The sequence below is a fragment of the Rhinopithecus bieti genome, unplaced genomic scaffold (assembly GCF_001698545.2).
Source record: "Rhinopithecus bieti isolate Rb0 unplaced genomic scaffold, ASM169854v2 scaffold_31548, whole genome shotgun sequence".
Lineage (NCBI taxonomy): Eukaryota > Metazoa > Chordata > Mammalia > Primates > Cercopithecidae > Rhinopithecus > Rhinopithecus bieti.
The window spans coordinates 3,825,938-3,846,208 of NW_016814470.1; the positions used below are offsets into that span (position 1 = coordinate 3,825,938).

General features: G+C 37.9%; 1 protein-coding gene across 4 annotated transcripts in view; it reads right to left on the reverse strand.

Moving 5' to 3' along the window:
* Window positions 1–20,271, reverse strand: part of MAP2K5 (mitogen-activated protein kinase kinase 5) — a 272,012-nt gene that overhangs the window by 111,623 nt on the left and 140,118 nt on the right. For all 4 annotated transcript variants that reach the window (XM_017851086.1, XM_017851085.1, XM_017851084.1 and 1 more), the window contains 3 exons: window positions 10,359–10,432; window positions 9,342–9,392; window positions 389–460 (listed from right to left, as the gene is read on the reverse strand). In XM_017851086.1, the coding sequence (XP_017706575.1) occupies window positions 389–460; window positions 9,342–9,392; window positions 10,359–10,432 (197 nt within the window). The remainder of the gene's footprint in view (window positions 1–388; window positions 461–9,341; window positions 9,393–10,358; window positions 10,433–20,271) is intronic.

Consider the following 20,271-nt stretch of genomic DNA (forward strand, 5'->3'; position numbering starts at 1 on the left):
ACCTCACCCGGCTAGTTTTTTATATTTTTTTTAGTAGAGACGGGGTTTCACCGTGTTAGCCAGGATGGTCTCGATCTCCTGACCTCGTGATCCGCCCGTCTCGGCCTCCCAAAGTGCTGGGATTATAGGCTTGAGCCACCGCGCCCGGCCAAGAATCTGTATTTTTAACAAGGACTCCAGGCAGGTCTTACACAGGTGATCTGTAATAAATAGTGCTTTAAAATAACCTCCAGAGTCAGTTCACAAGCCACACAAGGAATCAAAGACTTTATGGTCAAACTCTGTGTGTACATCTATATTTTAGTTTATTCTTTCAAAATCTTCACTTTTCCTGATTGAATATATTAGTACAGATATGCAAGGAAGCATCTATGTGCAAACAACATACCTCCATAAAAGAGATTCCTAAGCTCCAGACATCAGAATGAATTCCATACTGCTCCCCTGAAATCCTTTCAGGCTGCAAGGAATCAGAAGGGAGCTTGTAAGTTGACGGATGCTACTCAGGAAAACACATACACCAAAATGAGCTCAGAGCCACCAACATCTGCATAGCATTTTACGGATGACAAAACAATTTTACATGTGTGTATATAAGTATTTGTGTATATAGTATAAAATCTATAGAAATTATATATAGATATATTCTTATTGAATCCTCTCCAAGTCCCTCTGAGGAAGACTTTGGAAGCCATTTCACAGATGAAGAAAATGGAGGCTCAGAGTAGTGAGGTAATTTAGGCAAGGTCCTAAGTAGTGAATGAGCTGAGATTTGAATCCAGATCCTCTCCCTCCAAATCCAGTGATCCTCATTGTGGAGTAACAAATTATACAACATTATATGATATTACTACTTATTTGCATTTTGATGCATGCGTCTGGAACAGTAGGGTTTCTTTTAATTTTTTATTTGGAAATAACTTTAAACTTACAGGAAACTTGAAAAAACGAGATGAGAGCAAAGCACATTCCTATTTCCTTTACCCAGATTCATCTACTGTTCAACATTTCATTCCACTGATCAGAGTTTCTTTGTATATGAACCAAGGAACAGTTTGAAAGGTCCATTTGGGACTCTGGGTCCTCCACGCAAGATGTATAGCAAATACCTGGTCTAAAAAAGGCTACATAAACACTCTACTTCAAAAGGAATAATTTCATACTGAGTGGATGCTTCCTGAGCTATCTATCCCTCTAGGATTTGGCATTCAGTACAGTACTTCATAGAAGGCTTTGGAATGAACACATGAACAAATGAATAAGAGAAACTGAGGTTTCACAAAGGTGGAATGATTGCTAAAGGTTACAGGCTAATCATGGCAAGGCTGAGATCATAACTTACACCCCAATATCCAATTAAATAGATACCAGGATGTATTCATACGGAACTGGCTAGCCAGCTACAGGAACAACATTATTGTCACCATCATTACTATCATCAACAACAAAATTATGTGTGCATTTATTAAAGAATTTCTGTATACTAGACCTTGTTTTAGTGTTTTTCATGCATATCTCATTTCAGATTCACAAACATCCATGTAACATTGGTACTATTTTGTCATCCCCAATTAACAAATGAGGAAAATGAGGCACAGAGAAGTTTAGTTTACTTTACTAACCATTATGAGTGCTGCATCCACTATACAAGAAGGATAGTAATAGTTATCATTTAATGACCACTCACTAGTATCAGACACTGGGCTAGGTCCTTTGGGTCTTCTACTTCATAATGATTCTGCAAAAGTATTATTGCCCTCAATTTACAAATGTAAAAACTGAGGCTTAGTTAGTGACATGTTCAAGTCTCGCGCTATGGGTTAGCATTAAATGCACAGTCCAGGAGCGGAGCCAGGATTCAAAGCCAGTTTGTCTGACTGCAAAATTAGAGTTCTTTCCAGTGAGTCAAAATGACCCCACAACTAGAAGTCAGAAGAGCCAAGCACAGCCTTGAGTTGGTCAGTATTTCTCAATGTGCAGTCTTTGGAGCAGCCATCACAGAACTGCCTGAGGTGCTTACTATTAATACAAATGAACCTCCAGAATCAGAATCTCTGGGGATGGGGCTAGAGATCCTCACTTAAAAAAATAATTTCTCTGGGTGATTCTTTGGTACACTTAGCTCCAGTCACTAAATACTTCCATGTTCCCTAGAGCGACAATGACCTTTCAGATCTCCCTGCTTTCCTCTTCTCTGCTTAATGACCACGTCTCACACAGATCCTGTTTGAGGGTGAAACCTTTCTCTACTCCTACAGCAGAATTATAAAGTCCTGCTTCTGTACTTCATTAAAATGTTGTTCATATCTTAGTATTTATCACACTGTGTTATAAAATCATCTGTTTTCTAGTTCGTTTTTCCTAAGAGGCAAAGAGTGTACCAGGCAGACATACCTAGTACCTTGCTGGACACATAACAGATATGCAGTCAATGCATGCTGACTGAAGGGATGTAATACATGTTCACTGCATGAACAAACAAGTTCCTTAGAGAGTTCTAATATAACTTCCTCATACATTGCTATTCATGTCTGTCAAGAACTTCTAACAAACATGAAAATCCTAAAATCCTCTAGAATTATTAAAGAAATAACTAAATGTTGCCCTGACCTTTTTTCCTTCCTCTCTCCATTTCTTCATTCTACTGATTGACAGGTACCAAGCATTTCATCCAGAATACAGAAAACACACACACACACACAAAAGTGGAACCCACATACAAAATATTTGGGCAGGATCAACAAGGAGGTTAAACACACTCATTACATTTGCCCACTGAACTATCAAAACAAATGCAAACTGTAAGCTGATAATAAAGCATAGAAAAATTAAATTAAATTTAAAAAGAAAAAATAGAAAAAGTGATAATGTTCACAGATACTAGATGGCAAATAAGAGAACTCTTTTAAGGGTCAGATTCTGATGACCTCTTGTTGGGGAAATTATTCTTTCAATAAGCTAATGAAACAAGATTACTGCTGTGATGCAGTGTTTGAGCAAAAATGTTCAGCAAAAGCCAACAGCAAGCTCCACGTGTCTATCCTAAACAACTCTTAAGGTGGACAGGGACTGGAAAATGTGCCCAGGCCCCTGGAAGTGATTTAGACACAAGATGAGCACCAAAACATTCTGAATTTATGGAGCCAGGATTTGATGGCCCGAGGCTGCACAATTCAAAGCTGTTCTCACACTTGAAGCCAAGGTGGCCTGCCCTGTCCTCTCCCCTGAAAAACAAAACAAAACAAAACCAACTACCAGGTACCATGTTGTTGACAGAATATCGGTGATGGATATTTAGCAGTTAAAAAGCTAAAACTGAGGTTACTCTCTCACATGACAGCTGTCATCAGTGTGAAAAGCTAAATAATAGGAAAAACATGACTCTTGTCTAAAATATCTTTGCAGTGAGGTTTACGTGACAAGCAAACAAAATGAAACAAAAAAACCCTGACCTGTTCTTAATAAGACCAGTAAAGAGTAGTGATGATCTAGTAAGTAGAATTTATAGAGGATCTTAAAGGGCAGTCCTTCTGGCACCCACACTATACTCCCTCCAGATGCCCTCTGTGACTCAGCCTTGACAAGAATTCACATTTAGTTAACTAATTCCAGAACTGTCTGTTTACAACAAGATTTGTCAAAAGCAGGAAGATACCAAGGTATATCCCTTATCTCTTCCAAAAAAGGAATTTCTGTTCAGACTCAGGCTACGTAGAAAATTAACAAAGTAGGCATGAAAACTTCAGGCTAGCGTATAGTTAAAATATGTATCACAAGTGTTAAGGATTTTTTTCTTTTTTCTTTTCTTTTTTTTTAACATTGGCAAGATCCTTGTGTAGGCAGACAGAACACTGGTTAAACAGGACTCTGAAGTTAGACTGCTTGAATTCAGATCTATCTTCCAGTTTACCAATTCTCTCTTCTGCTGTGTCCAATATGTTGTCAAATACAGTGAGTTTTAAATTTTAATCTAGAAGTTTTGTTTAGAACTTTAAAAATCTGCTATGTCACTTTAAAAATGTGTGATCTTAAATCTGTATGCATCTGTTTCTGCTGCCTGCTATTCCTGCTGATCTTTCTCAGGTGGCTTTGCTGTCTTGTGTGCCCGGTTCTCTTTGCTTGCTAGTTTTTCGTCTTGAAAGAAAAACTTCGGAGAGGTTCTCTGAGGCCTAAGGTGGAGACCACCTCAAACCACTTCTCAGTGTGAAGTGCCTTGTCCAACCTAGGACATGTATGCATATACCCAGAGTGCAAATCTATACCAGGGCTAGGCTATAGTCACAGCTTGTTCCACTTTTCCTGTTTCTTCTGCTTCTCTGCTTAGATCCAGATGCCTCCTCTTCAGTTTCCTGGGACTGGGGGAAGAGGAGCAGTTTTAGATCTAGTTTACCCTTACACTGAGGTTGCCCATTTAGGCTTCTAGCAGGGAACAGAGAAGATCTTCTCTGAGACCTTCTGACTTAGGTGGGCTCTGAAGCTTGGCCGCTGACCCTCTTGCCTAACTGTAATTCAGGCAAATGCCCTCAGGAATAAGCAGTGATGGGGATCCCATTCTACTTTCCTCTCTGTAGTAGGATTTCATTCAAAAATTGTGCTGGGAGTAGCCCACTGTCTTCTCAGCTCTTCAGTGCATTTGAGATGGTTTAAAAAAAAAAAAAAAAAACTTAGCTAGCGCATTTAAACAGAAGAGTTGATCTAAATAACTTAGTCTGCTATTAGCAGAAACTAGAAGCTGACGTCCTAATTAAATTGCCTTTTACTATGTGCCAACTCTGAGACCTTGGGTTACAGATATTTTGACCTTTGTTTTCCTCATCTGTAAAATGAAGACAGTAATAATAAATAATAGCAGTAATACGTACACCTCCTGGGGTTGTGTGAAGACTGAATGAATCCTGTAATGTGCTTCAGTACACACCACATGGGAATGCCCAGTTAATGCTAGCCTCCTCCCAGTCACCACCACTACCATTACTACCACTGCATGAGCATAGCCATTGAGTTGGGTCATGCAATGTGTATGGGTGTTATTCCAAGTATCCTTCCAGTCACCACCACTACCATTACTACCACCGTATAAGCACAGCATTGAGTTCGATCCATGCAATAGTGTATGGGTTTTTATTCCAAGTAAAACATTCCAAGAATTGGAATAGCTTGGGCAGAAAAAAACGTTCTGGAGATAGGAATGGTTATTTAGATTGACTTTCTGATCCCAAGGGCCAAGTATCTGAGTAAGATTTTTTCATTTTAAACTTCAGTTCATGATAGCAATAGCGTCAAATTTTATATTTGATTTTTAAAATGATAGTAAGCCAGAAAGACTGAATAGTTAAAGTTTTAGGAATTTCTATCTTAAAAACATAATAAAATTTTTAGTAATTAGAATTGCTGGGCCGAGTGTGGTGACTCACACCTGTAAGCCCAGCACTTTGGGAAGCCAAGGCGGGTGGATCACTTGAGGCCTGGAGTTTGAGACCAGTCTGGCCAACATGGTGAAACCCCATCTCTACTAAAAATACAAAAATTAGCCAGGCGTGGTGCTGCACGCCTGTAATCCCAGCTACTCAGGAGGCTGAGGAGACAACCCTGGAGACAGAGGTTGTGGTGAGCTGCGATCATGCCACTGCACTCTAGCCTGGGGGACAGAGTAAGACTCCATCTTAAGAAAAAAAAAAAAAATAAAGAATTTCTGAAAAATGGTTAATTTAATATAAGCTCCAAGCTTCTAGACCCCTTTTATAAACCTTATGGATAAAATCCTTTTAAAATGTGGTTGAAAATCTTTCATGCTTCGGATGAAGGTATCTATTGAACCTATTAATTAACTGGCCCTAAAAAAACAGTATGTCCTTGAGCATGACAATTCACTTTTCCAGGTCAGTCTCCTCACTGGTCAATGGGGAGGTTGGATCAAGATGACTTTTCAAGTCTCCTATAAGCACATTGCTTAATGTGCCCATACTTGGTTTTTCTAAACGACTAATGATGTTACAAAAGCTTCCCTGTCCTTTTCCTAATTATCTTTCCTATATCTTATACTTCCGATTACAGAATAAAGTGAGATTATTCACATATGCAGGGCTATTTCATTCTGATATATTTTCTTTTTAATATTTGAGTAGCCTAGCTGGCTGTATTTAAGTAATTTTGGCCTGTCTATACCTTGAAACACAAGCAAGATTAGTAATATGAAAAGTTAAATATATTCGTAATATGAAAAGTTAAATGTTGTGCTTATATTAGTGAACAAGACACTTTTGGAATGCAGCTTTCATGAACTAATTCACTCGTCTGGCACTGTGTGAGGTACCTATGTCATAGTGTTGTGAGCATTTAAAAGTTAATATATGTAAGAAGAGTGATTGGCACATAAAGCTACTTAAATGTAAGCTATTATTATTACTGATGTTATTATCACTGTACAGAAGTATGCATGAATATAAAGTGAGGGAAATACATAAAATGAGGGTATCAAGTGACTTCTAATTACATATTCCTGCAATTTTTTATTTGTCTTCTTCCCCACTTCTTCACCCTGCCCCACGCCTTCTGAGTCTTTGCTCATCCATTCACAGTGATCTTTCTCTTGTGCAAGCACCCTTTTCACATACTGTTTGAATCATCAAATTCGTACACTGTACATCTCATTTTCTTTTCTTTTTTATTTTTGAGACGGAGTTTCACTCTTGTTGCCCAGGCTGGAGTGCAATGGCGCGACCTCAGCTCACCACAACCTCTGCCTCCCAGGTTCAAGTGATTCTCCTGCCTCAGCCTCCCGAGTAGCTGGGATTACAGACATGCACCACCACACCCAGCTAAATTTTTGTATTTTTAGTAGAGACGGGGTTTCTCCATGTTGGTCAGGCTGGTCTCAAACTCCTGACCTCAGGTGATCCACTCGCCTTGGCCTCCCAAAGTGTTGGGATTACAGGCATGAGCCGTTGTGCCCAGGCTGTGTTATTTTCTAAATGTATGTTTGGTACAACTTAAGTCTTTATTATGTCACACATAATGCTGCTACATATAATATGTTTCCTGTTTCATCCAAGTCTTATCTAGATTATACAATGGTTCCACTGTACCTGACTGACAGCACAGAAGATGCTCAGTAAATGCTGGTTGATTATTGAAGGTGCTCAGTTTCAGATACAGCTTTCACTGGCATAGATCGGGGCTGGCAAACTTTTTCGGTAAAGGTTAAGCTAGTAAATATTTTTCATGTTATGAGCCATATACTTTCTGATGCAACTGTCACAACTACTCAACTCTGCCACTGCAGTGCTAAAGTGGCCATGCATAATATACAAGCAAATGGGTGTGGACATGTTCCAATAAAACTTTATTTACAAAAATAGGCAGTAAGAGCTTAGAAGAGTGATTAGTACATTGTTCCAGTAAATTGAACTTGGCCCGAGAACTGTAGTTCATGGATATTTGGCATAGGACTCATGTAGAACTCAAAATTATAAAATATACCAGCTAAAACGAGAACCAGTTGTGGTAAAAAAAAAAAAAAAAAAAAAAAAAAAGCTCAGCTCTTTTCTCTCAAGAGACTCTCAACAGATAAAAGGTAGGGATTAATACATGTCCTATAATAATATAGGTTATTTCCACCTCCCCCCCATCTCTAACCTCACACCACGTAGGTAAGTACTTGGCCTTGGCCAATAAGAGCCTCCTACTGAACTGAGCAAAGCGTTCACTCTCCAGCTATCATTGCTCCTTTTCTAGTTATCTTATGCTTTTTATAGCTTGAACTACAAAGCTGACGACTAGAATTCACTCACCTAAGAAGCAAAGCAATTTTAGTTTCGTCAATCTGAGCTAACGTTTCATAATTTTAATCCTCATATTTTCAGTTAACAGATGGATGCATCACATTCACCCATAAACAAAAATAAAAAACTAATTTCTTTAATGTACACCTGGGAAAGACAACTATAATCTGGATTTGTACATTAAAATATAATGCAATTTAATTATCAGAGGAATTTAAAGCTACTAAGAACATGCTGGTTAGTTGAGCAATTGTTTCATTTACAGTCACGTCCCCCCACTTTTTAAAAATTACAGTGTTTCATTATCTTTCAAAGACTCTTTCAAAGACTTCAGTGTTTCATTATCTTTCAGTAAACAAAGACCTTAGCATTCAGTAAGGCTATAAAGGTGGTTCACCAATCTCATCTAACTTGGTAGAGGAAGTAAGGTGATTACATTTTATAAAAACAGATATGATGACTTCAGAGGTTAATTTTTTATTTTCCTATTATTATACTTAAACAAGAAAGTATGAACTTTCTTTAAAACCATGCAAGAAAAAATGAGCTATTCTGGTATCTGAATGAAAAAACAAAGTTTTGTATTGTTCTGGGAATAAGGTTTAGGTTTAGAATTAGGTTTAGAACAAGGTTCCATCCCTAAATCTTTAATCAAGATAATATATAAACACAGAATACTGAGAATAAGACCCACAATTTTACCCATACTAACATCATTTAATTTCATGATATATTAATGAAGACTATTAGAGATGAAAGCGACTACCTAAATAAATTTAGAGCTTTCATTATAAAAAATTATCTTTCAGTTGTTACAGGAAGACAAAACTTTGCTCCAAAAATAATACTAGATAAGTTTCCTGTTTAATTTTTTTTTCCCTCTGACTCTCAAGGTGACTATGAAAACGCATAAACTAAAGTATATTTATGAAAACAAATAACTTCCCTTACTCAAAAGCCAAGTCTACATTGGTCTTTGAAACAGACTTATGCTTCTACTTGTCATTGTTGGTAAGTTTATTTCAGTGCAACTAAATAATCTTACAATAGGCATGAATAACAACTAAACAAAATATAGAGGTATAAGTTCTATAGAGAACTGCCCCCTAAACCCTTACATTCAGAGATCCATAAATATAATTTGGCTACATCAGTAATTTAATTTTGATCTGGTGACAAAGCATGTTCATATTCCAAGAAAAAACAACCAATTTTATTGACTGACATTTGGGTATATTTGAGGGTTAATTAAATAAGAAATGTGGAAAAGTGGCCAGTATGCTACAAGGTGCAATTTTTCTGTAGGATTAAACTTCAAAACTCAGCGATTTCACACTTGAACCAACCAGTTAAGTCAACAAAGTCAGATAAGTTGATAGCTCCTGTAAAAACCCTAATGTCTTTTAGAAAGATTTAAAAATCAGACCATGAGTAGATTGACTTCATAATTTATGATCTGCTAGGCTAAAGCTGTGGAATTAATTCAAGAATTATACATTACCAAGTACATAAAGATAAAGATGTTGGTTTTAAATGTTATTTTTGCATAAGTTTACTTACCGCCATATAAGCATTTGTTCCAACATACGTCTTGGCTATAGAATTCACCAGCTATGAGACAAAACAGTCTGTTAGAACAATATAAAGATAATGTGGAAATAAAATGGGCAATTATTCCTCATTTAACCTACAATCATCATTCGTATAAATCAACTAAAAATTATGTAAAAGGGAACAAATTTATCTACAAAGGCATTAAAAATGATTAAATCTCTCTTTTCTTTTGAATGTGATTTCCAATTTAAACAAGCACAGCATTACAGTTTATAGCAGATAACCTTAAACAATTCACTTAAGCAGGATGCTTATCGCTTTAGTACCCCAAACCCGCCTGATATAAAAAGTCAATTTAAAGCAGAATTTGAACACACTCAATTTTTAGTCAGATGGCTCAAGATGTGAATGAAGCCCTATGCATTACTAGAATGAAACGAACACTAAATACGCTGGAGGGATAACAGACTTTGACAACTCATAATACAACGATGACCTTCGCTTTGGTCTTCGTGTTTGGCTGAGAGTAAAGGTGGCTGCAATTCAAATCAACATCACAGCACGCTCACGGGTCACTATCACTGGGTTTCTCAGGGGAGGCCCAAAATGGAAATTAATTAAAATTTGTGCTGCACATTGTAATGGCCCTCCACCATTGTTGCTCCCAATATTAATTTTTATTGTGGGCCAGTTGGGTTCCCCAGGCACAGCTCCCACTCTGCCCTCCCTTTTGTCTGGCCAAAACGCTTTCATATCAAAGCTGCATATCAATGAAGTTTGCTATTCGTAAGTAGTAATTACAATATCAGCAGTTTTTACTGTCATTAAACAATGAACAATCATATTCTGATGAAGGAAACTCGCTCAGAGATTAAAAATGAATAACACACTCCCAGCCGAGGAAAAGATGCAGGGTTGCTGTTTGTCTGGCAGCTAGGTGATTTTTCAATCCAGAGAACAGAATGAAAATATAAAGAGGTTGTTGCAGAGAAAAAGAGTACACTGGGAGGAAAAGAGACATACCTGAGTGCTAACTCCAAAATCACACAGCTTGACCTGTCCTCTTGTGTTTACTAGCATATTGGAGGGCTTCACATCTAAAAAGGGACCAGAAAAGGCCATGTAACTAATTCCATATATCTACAGCGTTTGTTCTTTAAAAGCACACACGCACACCACACCAAGTTGCAGAAATGACATCATCTGCTCAATCCGAAATTCAAATCACAAATTTAATGAAAAGCATTTTTTTTAACTGAAGGTAAAATGTAAGGTCTCAACTCCTCCAGTTTCAACAATTTCCGGTTTCTACAGAAGCCAGAGTTTATTTCAAGTGAAAGTGAAATCAAACTTTGGCTTACAACAACAGTAAATACACCCATCATCCTATCCGTAGTTTTTCAGGAAAAGGAGGTAGATAAGAAAAGGTAATCTTCCTGCAAAGAATTTGCACAAAAAGGATGAGTTTTGCTCTATATGTGTAATTATCAGGCTAATCCTCCCATCTAAGTAATAGTAAGGCCAACGGGAGGCCAACAGGGAAAAGTCATTCATATGCTACGGGTAACAGGTCGTATCTGAATGAAACTGATGAGGAAATGAATGTAGCACTGCTATTTCCCATGTTTTACAAGGCAAATGTTACTTCAGATAACACTTAGAAATTTATCTAAAAGATGTGCGTATGTGTCTACATGCATGTGCTTATTAGTCTTTATTTCATTTATCCTTCTCCTCCCTTACATTATTTTTGACTGCTGTTACAGTTAACAAAAGAATTGAATAGATTTCACCAAAGCAGTCAGTCGCTAAGTAATGAAACAAAGGATTTCTGTGAAGCATCGTCAGTGACAACAATGAGCCTTTTCAGGAATTCAGGGAGCCCAAAAAAGCCATCCAAGGAGGACAAGAGCATACCACTTTTGATGGTATAGAGCAGCATCTGCTTCAATGCATCTTTTATGGCAAAAGTGGTCTAGCAGAGACAACTGGTTATATTTAAAACAGCATATAATCTCAACTACACTGACACTGAACAGGAGACAATTTTTTGGTGTAACTTTTTAAAAAAAATTGTAAATGGGTTAATCTTCTCCTGACCTTCCATCTGGCAAAAGGGTACCACAACAAAGTATTTTGCCAAGAGTAGATACTTAATTCAAATTTCAAGTTCAAATACAGCAACTATTACTGCATCATACTTATGTGACAGGCAATGTGCTAGGCATTTTCTTATACATTAGTTCATTTAGCCTGATAAATGTTATTAGCCTCAGTTAGCCTGATAACTGACATTTGAATGTAAATTCCATGAAGGCAGGGACTTTGTCTCTTTTCTTGACTACTGTACTCCCAGCCCCTGAAAGAGTGACAGATATATTTCAAGTGCTCAATAAACATTTGTTGAATGGATGAGAGAATAAAGAATGGAGATCACAAGTACATATTGTGGTTGAGGATTCTGTTTCAGTGATGAGGGGTGAACTGTAGAGCCTGTCTCTGTAGCAAGCCCTTCAGATACCACACACTATAACCTCTGTTGGGAGGCTCTAGGAATTCAAGTTGGTATGCACAGGCAGGTGTAAGCTCTTTTTATTGGTATCATCACCCCAAGAAATAAGTTCACAGGGTAGGAGTATACTTTATACCTCTTAAAATGTATCCCTTCCAAGCACAGTATCTTGTTCAGTGATGGATGGCTTTTTAAATGATACATTAAATTTACTAATACATGGCCGGGAGCAGTGGCTTACACCTGTAATCCCAACACTTTGGGAGGCTGAGGCAGGCAGATCACTTGGGTTCAGGAGTTTGGGACTAGCCTGGCCAACATGGCGAAATCTCTACTAAAACCACAAAAATTAGCCAGGCATGGTGGCGGTCATCTGTAATCTCAGCTACTCGGGAGGCTGAGGGAGAATTGCTTCAACCTGGGAAACGGAGGTTGCAGTGAGCTGAGATGGTGCCACTGCACTGTAGTTTGGGGATCAGAGCAAGACTCGTCTCAAAAAAAAAAAAAAAAAAATTGCTAAGACAAATGTCCCCTTTACCAGCAAGTCCCTGGTCTCTTGGTGTCTAGTTTTCTCTAATTTTTCAACATAATTCTTACACCACCATCATATTAAACCTTAAATATACCACTTTCACTAAATCATTTCTCTCCTTAAGGAGGAGGTTAAGTATTCTCTGACGTGCCCGCCACCAACCAGAACATGAATTCCTTAAGAATAGGGTTGTTCTTTCAAGTGTGCCCCAGGCGGGCGCGGTGGGCTCAAGCCTGTATCCCAGCACTTTGGGAGGCCGAGACGGGCGGTATCATGAAGTCAGGAGATCGAGACCATCTGGCTAACCCGTGAAACCCCGTCTCTTACAAAAAATACAAAAAACTAGCCGGGCGAGGTGGGCGGGCGGCCTGTAGTCCCAGTCTACTCGGGAGGCTGAGCAGGGAGAATGGCGGTGACAGCCCGGGAGGCGGAGCTTTGCAGTGAGCTGAGATCGAGCCACTTGCACTCGCAGCCTGGCGTGATAGAGCAAGACTCAGTCTCAAAAAAAAAAAAAAAAGAAAAAAAAGTGTGCCCCAGCAGTTAGCACAACACATCATAGACAGCCACAGTAGACACTTAAATGTTTGCTGAACTGAAACAAATGTTAGATTCTACATAGTTTGGTCTTATTTTTCAAATCTAGTTCTTATCATGGGCCCTGAGTTTTAAATATTTTTCTTTTGGAAAATTTGTTCCTTTATATATTGACATCCTAAACTAGGGGTGTACCATCTTTTGGCTTCCCTGGGCCACATTGGAAGAACTGTCTTGCGCCACATATAAAACACACTAATGATAGTTGACAAGATAGAAAAAAATGGCACACACACACAAAAATCCCATATTGTTTTAACAAAGTTTACAAATGTTTACTCAAAGCTATCCTGTGGCTCCTGTGGCCCTGCGGAGCATGAGTTGGACAAGTTTGCCCTAAACCATTCTTAAGCCACCACATCAGGTGGAGACAGTTAATGAACAAATATTTTGAGCTCCTGGAAGAAGGTGCTGCCTGGAAATTAAGAGCTATGCTAAAAGCAGCAAATCTTTAGTTTCAATCAGATACATCTGACTTAAGTGGATCAATGGAAAGAGAAAATAATACAAGAACAAAACTGCTAAACTATATTCCAAAAGACAAGGTGTAAATAAGAACCTGACTGCATTTTTCCAGCTTTCCAACATTTTTTTAACGTACATGTAAGCCTACTGTATGACTTCGCACATTCTCCCCTCAACCTGGTTTTCAGAAGTACTTTATGTGTGAAAGTAGTAGACATCCAGTCATCCTCAAATCAATCTTTGCATTCCAATGAGACTGTTTTAATCATTGTTTCAAAAGAAAAAAAACCCTCATTAAGGTTTTGTTCATTCTGTTTTCATCATCTCCCTCCCACTCCCAGGTTTAGAAAATTTCCTCCATATTTTCCATTTATCTGAATCCTGCCCATCCTTCATCTCAGGCCATCAGTCACTATCTTCTTTGAATTGCTGTAGTGTCTACTGTCTGTACCATTTGGGACAAAGCATATGATTTATGTATGTAATGTATGTATGTATGTATTTCAGAGACAGGGTCTTGCTATGTTGCCCAGGCTGACCTCAAACTTTTGGGCTCAAGTGATCCTTCTGCCTCAGCCTCCCGAGTCAATGGGACTACAGGTGTTTGCCACCACACTTGGCTTTTATGACATTTTATACTAAGAGTTACTTAATGTATTTGCTGTTATCAGTATCATCACTCAAATAATTAGGTTCACAGGGTAGGAGTTTAATTTATACATCTTCAAATGTATCCCTTCTGAGCACAGTATCTCGCTCACTGGTTGATAGCTTTTTAAATGATACATTAAATTTGCTAATATAAATGTCCCCTTTACCAGCAACCTTGAGATAATTTGAACCTAACAGCCCCCTTTAACAAAGTCAATGAATCTGGGCTAGGAGACAGATAACCTGGGTTTTAGTCTTTTTGATGCTGTCACAAATTTGACACATGACTGGCCTTGGCATGTGATGTTTTAGTTTCCAACTCTGTAGGGAGATAACAGTTACCATGTCAATATTTGAGAACTGTGAGGATTAGATGAGATAATGAATGTAAAATTGCTTTTTAAACTGTCCAACATTCTATAAGTGTATTATTATTATCAACTGGTAATTAACCAAGCTAGAAAAAGTTGTATATTTCATTCTATTTAGAAAATAACTTCTATTGCTACAGTGGCAATTTAAGCTGTATTTGAGTAAAATACTAGCTCAAATAAAATAATCTCCAAAGCCCAGTAAGTAGGACTGTAAAACCAATGTGATGTTTATGAGGAAACATTTTTGCCAGACTATATGCACCCTTTCCTCAACAATGCTACTGAGATGGTTTCCCTAGTTTTACACTTGCTCTATTATAGTTTGTGTTCAACACAGCAGCTAAAATGATCCCTTTAAAACCTAAGTCAGACACGTCACTTCTTTGCCTAAAACCTCCAAAGCCTTTCCAACTTGGTGCAAAAATGGAAAGTCCTCCCAGAGGTCCCCAAGGCCCTTGTGAGCTGTCCCATACTCTCACCTTGCCACTCTTTTCCATGCCCACTCTGCTTCAGCTCACTGGCCTACCTGCCAGGTATGCTCTTGCTTTGTGGTTCTGTGTCCGTGAAATATTATGCTTCCACAAATTGTATACCTTTGCTTTAGATTTTGCCTGAATTTTTCTCCTTTGCTTTAGATTCTTACCTTTTTAAGGGAAGCCTTTCCAAACCACCTGGTATGCAGTAGCAATACCCTCCCAGCTAAGATACTTCCTTTCCCTTTTCTTCTGCTTCAGTGTTCTTAACATTTAGCACCATCAACATGCTGTATTTCTACATATAGATCTGTTAATTCTCAGTACTCCCCTCTTAAAGGGAAGCTCCATGAATGCATACTTGGTCTGTTTTGTTCACTACCACATCTAGAATGGTGTCTGGTACATACAGGAAACAATATTTATTGAGCAAATGGTGAATAAATGCTATCTCTACTAAACAGGTGAACTAACATGCTGATCCATAAAAGCATGAATTTGGCCTGAGAAGGAGTTCCACCTTTTCCCATTTAATGGACTACACTTCAGAATGAATACATTTCAAAATGACACTTAATTCTGAGAAGAATCCATAGTCATTTAAAAGTACTCACTCACAAATATTTACTGATACCTTACCAAATGCCAGATATGGTACTAGGTGCTGTGGAGAGAAACATGAGTAAGACTCCATCTCTGGCCCCCAGGAGCATGTAGACAAAGAAGCAGTTTGGTATATTCTTTGAACAAAAATACTGCTCATGAGATTTTAGGATAACAATGTTGTCTATGTATATTCTAAGTGGGGTTTTCTTTCTGAACAATAGGGATGTTTCTTTTAATAAAGACAATGAAAGTTATGCAAATAAATAGCTCCTAAGCTTGGCTGTGCATATTTAAAAAATAAAGCTTTTTGTGTTCCACTCCAAACTTATTGAATCAGAAACCAATCCAATATAGCCTGGTCTTCAGGCCAGCATTTAAAAGACCAACATAACTTACTGTATTTCCCTCTGATTTAACTTCTAAAAAGTTCAGAATGTCTGAAGAGAAATTTCTTGTTTCACTTTACTTTTGAAATAAATCTCATTACAAAATCAATTTTCCTGCAGTCATTTTGAATGTAGTTTGATGAGTCTGACGAATGTCTACATCCATGCAACTACACCACAATCAAGATATAGAACATTTCCATCACCTCAAAAGTTTGCTGTTTTTAAAGTTTAAAAAGTTTAAAGTACTAGACATTCAGTCATCCTCAAACCAATCTTTGCATTCCAACTGGACTGTTTTAATCACTGTCTCAAAAAAAATCATGAAACCTTTGTTCATTCTGTTTTCATCATCTCCCTCCTACCCTCAGGTTTAGAAACTTTTAGAGTTTTTAAGCTCACCTCAAAAGTCTGTAAACTTACCTCAAAAATTTGCTGTGTAAAAGTTTAAAAACTTTACAGTCAATTGCACCCTGACCCTCAGCCTTTGGTGAATCACTGAGTGGTTTTGTCATTATACATTAGTTTTGCCTCTTCTCATAAATTATAAACCCCACAACATGTTATTATTATTATTTCTTTTTTGAGACACAGTCTCACTCTGTTGCCTAGGCTGGAGTGTGGTGGTGTGATCTTGGCTCACTGCAACCTCTGCCTCCCAGGTTCAAGTGATTCTCTTCAGCCCCCTGAGTAGCTAGGATTACAGGTACCTGCCACCACCTCCAGCTAATTTTTGCATTTTTAGTGAGATAGGGGTTTCACCATGTTGCCCAGGCTGGTCTCAAACTCCTGACCTCAAGTGATCTGCTTGCCTTGGCCTCCCAAAGTGCTGGGATTACAGGTGTGAGCCATCGTGCCTGGCTATGTTATTATTTTTCTTTCACAATCTGATGATGATTGTTGGATGATATATCTGCCATTATAATTGAAATAGGTGTCTTGAAACACTCTACAGTTGTGTCTTGCTCTTTTAAACAGTTTGACATTTGTGCTTTTGATTGGACTGTTAAGATCATTCACACTTAACGTAAGTATTGATATGGCTGGGTTCAATTCTATTTGCCCCATCTGTCCTTTGTTCCTTTTTTTCTTCTTTTCCTGCTTTCTTTTGGGTTAGCTGGGCTAGTTCTTAGCATTCTACTAATCTCTACTATTTGCTTCTAAGCCAGAGGTTGGCAAACTTTTGCTGTAAAGAGTCATAAAGTAGATACCTCAGGCTTTAAGAGCTACAAGCTTTTTGTGGTAACTTCTCAAATTCTGCTGACGTAGTGCAAATGCAATCATAGGCCACATGGAAATGAATGGCCATGACTATGTTCCAATGCCATTGTATTAAAAACAGGCAAAGGCCCAGTTTTTGCCCATGGGTTGAATTTTGCCAGCCTGTTTGAAGCTTTATTTATTTATGGCTGTTCTAACATTTACAATATGCTGCTTTAACTTCTTACAGTCTACCTTCAAGTAATATTAGGGTATTTCATTTATAATGTACAAACCTTACAATAATATATTTCCACTTTCTTCTTCTCATCTTTTATTTTCATATATCTTTCCTCTATGTACACTGTGAGCTCCATAATATTATGTCTTTATTTTCCCTTTACATAATTATATTTTAAAGACATTTAAAAATTAGAAAAAATCTTTTTATTTATCCATGATTTGTGAAACTATTTATTCTTTTGTGTAGATCTAACCATCCATCATCAGTTTCCTTCATCCTAAATAACTTCCTTTAACATTTTTTTTGTAATGCTGGTCTACTGGCAATGAATTCTCTTATATTCGTCTGAAAAAGTCTTTATTTAGCTGTTTATTTTTGGAAAATGTATTTGCTGGGCACAGAATTCTGGAATAACTTTTTTCTTTCAACATTTTAAAGATGTCCTTCCATTATCTTCTGGCTTGCATAGCTTGTGACAAGAAGTCGGCTGTCATTCTTACCTTTGTTTCTCTACTTAATGTGCTGTTTTCTGTGAATATTTTTAAGATTTTCTTTTTAGTCACTGGTTATCAAAATTTTGTTTTTGATGTGCTTTGGTGTGGTTCTGTGTTCATGCTGGTTAGAGTTCTTGAGTTCTTAGATCTGTGGACTTATAGGCTTCACCAAATTTGGAAAGTTTTCAGCTATTATTTCTTCAAATTATTTTTTGTTTCCTTTTCTCTTTCCTCTCCTTTTGAGACTCCACTTACACACACGTCTTAGACTTCTTGATAGTGTCTCAAAGATCATTAAGATTGTACTCATTTAAAAAAATATTTTTTCTAGTAGTAGGAATGAGTAATTTTGTAGTAATTTTGGATAATTTCTAGATCTTTAACTTCAAGATCACAATAATTTCTTCTGTAGTGTCTAATCCAGTTAATTCCATCAATGAAATTTTAATTTCAGATATCTTTCGTGATTGAAAAATAAATGTTCAACTTGTTTCTTTGTCTTCCATTTCTCTCATTATGCTCATGCTTCCTATGAATTCCTTGAGCATATATAGTTTTTATAAAAACTATTCTAAAGTCCTGTCTGCAAAGTCTATTATTTCTGGTGTGTATGTGGGAGGGGGGCATCTATTTCTATTGACTGATTTTTTTCCCAGTTATAGTTTTTCATCCATAATCAGAAGAAAAAGTCTTTGCTTGTCTACTTTTTATGTGGATATTCAATGTTGTGGATCTTGTGTTGTCAAGTGCTGGATTTTATTGTAATCCAGTGTGTTGGACTTGATACTGGCAAGCAGTATAGCTGCTGAATACTGACAGCTGAATCATTTTGAGGCTGATTTTAGAGCTTTTATTTTAGGAGAGTTGAGAGTAACCTCTATTACAGGGCTAGTTTAGCCCCACTGCTAAAGCATAATCCTTCTAATGTCTTTCTTGAGTTCTTCAATGTGTTTAATGAGGCCTCTCTACACTGGATTATTGGAATTTAAAAGATTCCCAACCTTGTATAAGTTTTGGGAATTGTTCAGCTTACAGTTCCCCAGAAATTTTCTTTTCTAAACAGTAGTTGCTGTCTAGCTTTGTAGGATTTCACTCCATAAATGCAGAGGCTGATATTAGGCCAGACACAAGGAAATGCCTATGCAAATTCTAGAGTTCTTTCTCTGCATGCTCCTGCCTTTCTAGGTCTCTGCTCTGTAAATTCTAGCCATTTTTGGTCTCCTTGAACTCCAAATTCTGTCTCTTCAGCTCAGTAAGACCTCTGAGCTTTGTTTGGGTTTCTGTGCAGAAAGCTTGGGTGACTACAGGACTCACTTCATTTGTTTCTATTCTCTCAGGGATCACTGTCTCACATTGCCTGTTGTCTAAAGTTTGAAGATAAATGTTTCACTATTTTGTCCAGTTTCCTAATTATTTTTGGTGGAAGGCAAATCCCATAGCAGTGATTCCATGGGCAGAAGTAGAAGTATCTGTTTTTTTTTTTTTTTTTTTTTGAGATGGAGCCTTGCTCTTGAAACCCAGGCTAAAGTGCAATGATGCGATCTCGGCTTACTGCAACCTCCAATGCTGGGTTTCAAGCTTCTCCTGCCTCAGCCTCCCAAGTAGCCAGGATTACAGGAACCCACCAACGGGCCTGGTTAATTTTTCTACTTTTAGTAGAGACGTGGTTTCGCCATGTTGGCCAGGCTGGTCTCAAACTCCTGACCTCAGGTAATCCACCTGCCTTGGCCTCCCAAAGTGCTGGGATTATAGGCATGAGCCACCACACCTGGCCAACCTACAACTCTTAAGAATAACTCCAGGGGCCAGGTGCAGTGGCTTGTACCTGTAATCCCAGCACTTTGGGAGGCCAAGGTGGGTGGATCATGAGGTCAGGAGATCGAGACCAGCCTCGCCAACATGGCGAAATCCTGTCTTCACTAAAAATACAAAAAATTAGCTGGGCATGGTGTCGTGTGCCTATAGTCCCAGCTACCTGGGAGGCTGAGGGCTGAGGTAGGAGAATCGCCTAAACCAGGGAGGCGGAGGTTGCAGTGAGCTGAGATTGCACCACTGCACTCCAGCATGGGGACAGAACAAGATTCTATCTTAAAAAAAAAAATAGCTCCAGGAACACTGAAATGATTTGATTTTTTTTCTTGTTTGTTTTCAGCTTCACTCGAAGCCATAGACAATAGCACAACAGATTAGGCGGAAAGATTACTTTTAAGGAGGTAGTTATATGTATGCTTATTTTAATGCAATATCAAGTTATGGAAAACAAACAGCAATTGAAGGCATACAGCTTTTCATTCAGTTCACTTAAAAACATCACAGCCTTTCTTCTGTAAGCAAAACACAGAAAAGATGAGTCATTAAAGTGACTGATTACAAATGGCAATCATCAGGGCAGATGTAAGTCATTT